This window comes from Glossina fuscipes, unplaced genomic scaffold (genome assembly GCF_014805625.2).
Source record: "Glossina fuscipes isolate IAEA_lab_2018 unplaced genomic scaffold, Yale_Gfus_2 134, whole genome shotgun sequence".
NCBI classification, from domain to species: Eukaryota; Metazoa; Arthropoda; class Insecta; order Diptera; family Glossinidae; genus Glossina; species Glossina fuscipes.
In genome coordinates this window covers 1-6,280 of record NW_023998477.1, presented here as the reverse complement: position 1 = coordinate 6,280, position 6,280 = coordinate 1, and the positions used below count along the sequence as shown (strand labels likewise).

The 6,280-nt window shown below is 36.2% G+C and overlaps 1 protein-coding gene across 1 annotated transcript; it reads left to right on the top strand.

Annotated features, from left to right (window-relative positions):
- The first annotated feature begins 443 nt into the window (after nucleotides 1-443).
- On the top strand, nucleotides 444-3,748 carry LOC119641029 (serine proteinase stubble). The gene is made up of 7 exons (XM_038039443.1): nucleotides 444-593; nucleotides 658-1,984; nucleotides 2,079-2,384; nucleotides 2,452-2,629; nucleotides 2,690-2,842; nucleotides 2,915-3,186; nucleotides 3,242-3,748. The coding sequence occupies exons 1-7, from the start codon at nucleotides 504-506 to the stop codon at nucleotides 3,403-3,405; spliced, it is 2,490 nt and encodes an 829-aa protein (XP_037895371.1). The 5' UTR covers nucleotides 444-503; the 3' UTR covers nucleotides 3,406-3,748.
- Nucleotides 3,749-6,280: the final 2,532 nt, after the last annotated feature.

Below are 6,280 nucleotides of genomic sequence, written 5' to 3'. Positions count from 1 at the left end.
GTTCTTCCTGTTCATAGCCGTAGCTGACAACTGGTTGATGGCTTAAACAAAATTTCCAATAAAAAGCTTAGGCGATTTAAGAGCTGGAAACAAATCTATCCAAACTATTCTTAGTAACACAGAAGACGCTGCTAGAAAACCGCTGTTTCAAACGTAGTCTATTGTAAAGAAGCTTGCATTAACGAATATCATTTTTTATTATGTAATTAATTTGGCCAGAGAAATAAATTGTAAGACTTAGACGATAAGGCGCTAGCAACTAAGGCTATCGGGTTTATTAAAAACTCTACCGACCACTCAGACCGATTCGCTATGTAAAGTTGCTTGTTAAACATTTATATTTAAGTTATTGAGCGATGTTCTAATTGCAGAGCAAAGAGTCGTTTCGTTGATTGCATACCAATTCCAGCGATTAAAAAGACCTTTCTTTTGCAGTCCAGTCCAGAAGGAATATCCGCCATTTGCCTTGTATAGTTCGAAAATCTGGTAGATCTGGTGTGTGTATGTTTGCTATTGACTGCATCAAACGAAATGGCACGCATCTTGGTACTTGTATAGATCGTTTTTATTTCGGTTCCTGCTGTGATATAAATGTAAGTATATCTGTAATGCGAAAATGCCGATACATTTAGTAATTAAAGAACTTCTAATTTTTAGATTGACACGCCCTTATATACCGCGGAGGTAGTTGACAACAGCATAGATCAAAATACTATATCACATCACTTCAGTTTTGAAACCACTACGATTCCCACTAGTGCTTTAATACAATCCACTACATCACGTACGCAACCGCATATAACAAGTAATAATTATAATAACAGCATATTGACTGGTATTGCGAAAAAAAATCGTACTGAAGTCACCGAAATACCGCCACATTCATCACATCTAATAGGTATCATTAAGCCCGTTAAGCTATCATCAAACTCAACAACTGCAGCAACAAGGCGGCCTATTTCGCAGACTACTCATAAAAATTCTCATTTTGTTTTGCGTACGACTTCTAGGCAACCACCTACTAAGAAACCTACGAAGACAACCGCCTCAAAGGTAACTGCAACTTCACTTATAAGAAAAAATGTCACTTCAAACGCCAACAACGGTTCATATCCGACCACAGTAAGGGCCACCTTACCGCCTAAAGTAACAACAGCCACAAAGTTAACACAAAGCGAATCTAGTTTAGCAACAACCACGCAACCTTCCAAATTATTCACTTTTCAGACTGTAGAAACAACAATCGTGCCGGTAACTGAGTCGGTAAATCTTACCGACTGGTCGGCCGCGGTTATGGACAGAGTTGAGTCCACAGAAAAATCAAATATTATAAGCACGAGTCCTAAGCTCACCATCAAAACTAGTACTCAAAGAATACCAACTAAGCCCAAACCACTAACAACAAGAACAACAAGCAGTCCTAAAACGCCTCTACAAACGGAGAGGCCAACTAACAAGCCTACGCGTAAACCGCCGCCTGTACATACCCATGAATCTCAAACGCATTTGGTGGCAACCACTGAACTGAGTAACCACATTAATGATTCTGTTTTTACTCCCGAAACTTCGAAACCGAAACCTAAGCCCACACCCGATATTATAAGCATCTCAAAGCCAGTTTTAACATCCGTACCAATACCAAATACTACTCAATCATCATTGAATGTATCCATTCCGAAGCTTACTACCGAGTCGCCAGCGATAAATTCTACTACAAAAGCGACTCCGAACATAAATACTATTAGCACAAGTCATCCCGTTCAAGAGATTGTAGGTTTTACTACAGAACAACCCTCTTTCATGAATACCACTGCTGGGCCAAATCTAGTAACTTGGACTAATGATAAGGAAGAACCTCATAATCAAAGTCAAAATGCAACACAAGGGGACACTGGTTGGCAACAAAAACTATCCGGCTGGATCCCGTTATCTACTATAGCAACAAACATTAACGCCACTAATAGCACTGACAGCAATCCAAACAGTAAGTAATTCGAAAAATTTGTTTTAATAAAGCGAAAAGATTAATGTTTAACCTTCCACCCTACAACCCTTCATTGATCCCATTACCGGTTTAGATAGTGTACAGGATGTCGTGGTAACGTCGAGCGTAAGTGCCGTGATCAATCACATTAAACCTGTTGTTGCAACATCAGAAAGTTCACTTACTCTACAAAGCACTTCGTCGACTACAACAACTGAATCTATATTAGCAACTTCTGCTTCTGTAAGTAGCACTTCCACCGTAGCAGTTAATACAACCTCGACCACACTTGATGTATTAATTTTCGATCAAGTGACAACAGAATACGAACAAAATAATTCCACGTATCCAACTACATCGTCCCCGATCAGTTCGTTAGAAGAGCTCGATTATCGACGGAGTAAGTAAAATTCAAATGAATCGGAAAGTTAATTAGAACACACTAAATGTTTCGTTGAATGCAATAGTTTGTGGTCGACGTATGTTTCCAGAACCAAGAATTGTCGGTGGTTCGAATGCTGCCTTCGGTCGCTGGCCATGGCAAATATCATTAAGACAATGGCGCACTTCAACATATCTTCATAAGTGTGGTGCTGCTCTACTAAACGAGAACTGGGCCATTACGGCTGCACATTGCGTGGATAAGTAAAGTCTCTCATATAGGAAGATCACCGTTTCATATAAAAATGTGTACTTTATTCACAGTGTACCACCATCCGACCTCCTTTTGCGCCTAGGCGAATACGATCTAGCCGAAGAGGAAGAACCGTATGGTTATCAGGAAAGACGGGTGCAAATTGTTGCATCCCATCCACAATTTGATTCCCGGACATTTGAATATGATTTGGCTTTATTAAGGTAAATACCTGTCTTCACTATACCTGCATGTGTACGACTATTCTTTATAGCCCTAACTTTTCACAATCACAGATTTTACGAGCCAGTAATATTTCAGCCGAATATTATACCCGTCTGCGTGCCAGATAGCGATGAAAATTTTATAGGTCAAACAGCTTTCGTAACAGGTTGGGGACGTTTGTACGAAGACGGTCCACTGCCTAGTGTATTGCAAGAAGTAGCTGTACCCGTTATTAATAACACAATATGTGAATCAATGTACAGAGCTGCCGGCCATATCGAACATATTCCGCATATATTTATATGTGCCGGATGGAAGAAAGGCGGTTATGATTCTTGCGAAGGTATTAAGCTTATTTCTTTCTTTCTGCACGCAAATGATATTGATTTCCACTTAAGGCGATTCGGGTGGACCTATGGTATTGCAACGTGAATCTGACAAACGTTTTCAACTTGGCGGTGTCATTTCATGGGGCATAGGTTGTGCAGAAGCAAATCAACCGGGTGTCTACACACGTATCTCTGAATTTAGAGACTGGATTAATCAAATTTTACAATTTTAGTATAATTTTTTTAAAAGTATTTTTTTTTTTTTTTACGTGTTAATTTCCTTAAATAATTTTTTAACATTAGTATAAGAACACGCTTACGTCGCAGTTTGTCGAAAAGAATATCTAGCTATATTAAGAAGCAAAATCGAGGAGGAATCGAGTATTAAGTGCAATAATGCATTTGATGTATTTGTTATCTTTTCTTGCTATCGCTACTACTACCACTACTACTATTACATTTACTATTGCATTTATTATTACTATTACTATAACAAATATTATTTAATTACAAAATTATTAATTTATCCATTAGATTATAACATACGTGATATCTTTATAAATAGGTTAACTTTGAACAGCCCTCTCCCTCTTTCGGACCAAATCATCCCGTACATACATACACATACACATAGCATCTCCTTAAATGTGTAACGTGAAAGGAATGACGTGTAGCGAGTACATCTATGTATTTTTAAGAATACCTCAACTCTGTCCTTTCACTAGATAGTGTAAGCGGTTTTGGGTTTTTTGTTCAAAAATGTCTTTTTTACTGATATTGTGCTGTGAAAGAACAGTGCAATAAGTTCATAAAATTTTGTTTCAATAGGAGCACAAGCACTGCCCTATCAGTGCAGTGGTATTTGTGGAAACAAAGACCTTTGGTTGACGTGACTCAGGAAGATTTCGCCGCAACAAAGGCCAAAAAGGTAGTGGCAGGTTTTTGAGGCCAATTGAATTGGGCAACACCTTGCGTAATTCTTCCAATGCGCCAATATGGGATGCAAAACAGATAAACAAAACGACAAATAAGGAAACTTACAACAATATCTATGTACCTTGTAGCGCATTGAACCAATTTAGCTACGTCACTTTTATTAAACCTACCTTACGAAACCTACTTCTGCCAACATCAGAGTGTCTAATATTTCTATAAAACTTCCCGAATAATGTTCAATTAACCGAAAGCGTCCGATCACCATATTCAGGTTAGAAAGTTTTAAAAGGTTTGAATTATGAACTTCTTGGCTAAACATCAAAACATCAAAAAGAAAGAAATATAATCAAAGAGCAAGAAATGTAATCAAATAAAGCAGCGCAATAGTTTCAATATCGGCATCCAGGGTGCAATACTTTTTTGACAACTTTATTTTATTTTATAGGTTAATTATCCAAAAGTTGACTCAAGCAAAATATTGATTTGAAAGTAAATTATATTCAGTTGTGGCCGAGTCTGTGATACTCATCACGTTTATAGTAAAAGATTTCAAAAATGAAATTTCAATACTCCAAAATATTGGGTGGGCGCGACTGATATTTTTCAGTTTCGAAGATACCCAGAAATTGTTATTGTTGTATATGCTTCAGATTATGACTAACAAGCCAAAAGCGAACTTTTTGTACTTGTAAAAACAGAAATATTAACTTACGTTGTTCTATGAATGTGTCCTTTGGCCGATTTGACTTATTTTCAATGCCAGTCTCTGTACGAGAACTTGTAATACGTTTGTCAAATTTGAAGTCAATATCTTAATTTTTGCGACGCGGAGAATGCTTAGCGCACAAACATGTGGATTTAAAATTTCAAACTAGTCTGGGTACTCTGGGTATTGCATATCTGTTATCAAAATGAGTGTAAATCCCTCCTCTGCTGACGGATTTCCTAATACATGACATTGCCACAGATATCCTTAAAGCTAAACATTTTACCCTCTTACGTGTGAATGTGTGTCTTACTACCTACTCCCTTGCAATACTTACAATATTTAAAAAAAGTATGTAAATTCCAGTAATTTATTTTCATTGCGGACGATTTATTTTCATTGACGAGTCGACGATTTTTTCTGTTTAGTTTTCTAATACGCGTACGTGCTTGCATAATTACAAATGTGTTGTGGCATGTTTTAAATTTAAATTTGTAAATATTTAAATATTGATTTATTCGATTACTTAAAATATTAATGCTAAGTTAGAAAATGTTTTAATCTCTTAATTAATTATTTAGCTGCATATATATACAATAATATATCTATTATTTATTAAAATTCATCGGCCACAGATGTGCAACATGAAACTTATCTATTTTTATGTAAAAAATATCAAAATTCAGCGAAGACTTAGATCGAATATTGGAAACGGATTCACGCGCCGTCTACTTAAATTTGTGATAGGCAGAAAAAAGGTTAAATTGATTTTTTTTTTTACTTAAGATGTTGCGATACCCTTTTCTAGCGAATTCAATACAGTATTAAGTTGAATTCATTGAATTTCGTTTATTTCAATCATCCAATCCCTGCTACAATTTTTAAATTTAATCTAAATTAAGCACATAATAAAAGGGTTACATTATTTTTTGAATGTATATTTAGAACAAGAGGAATATGTATTATTATAAAAGGGAAACGATCAAAAGTGAGAAAGAATCAAAGACATATTTTTGATCCACTCTGAAGCTTAAAGACGACAAGCAACACTAAGCCTGGTAATCCTTAATTCAACATCGTATTAGTTAACTACGGTACACGACTTAATTACTTTCATATGTTACGAAGAACATAAGGAATCTTTTTTACACTTTGTATAGAGTACCAATATCGAGATAAGATTATAAACGTCATGCAATTGGAAAATGAATTTTAAAATGAAGTTGCAGGCTTTTCGTGAGATAAATCAAACCGAGCGACTCTTACAAAATAGCAGACGTTGATTACCGGGAAAAAATCCCGTAACGCTACTTGCTTGTGGTCAAAGTGATGGTGAGCTCCAATCTTCGTTGCAATGGGTAAAAAAACTTGGATGGCATCGGATTAAATAGTTGTTATAATTATTCTTCATATATCGTCTTCTCTTCTCGTTGGCTTCTCTTGCCAAATAGATTGATTTCACAAAA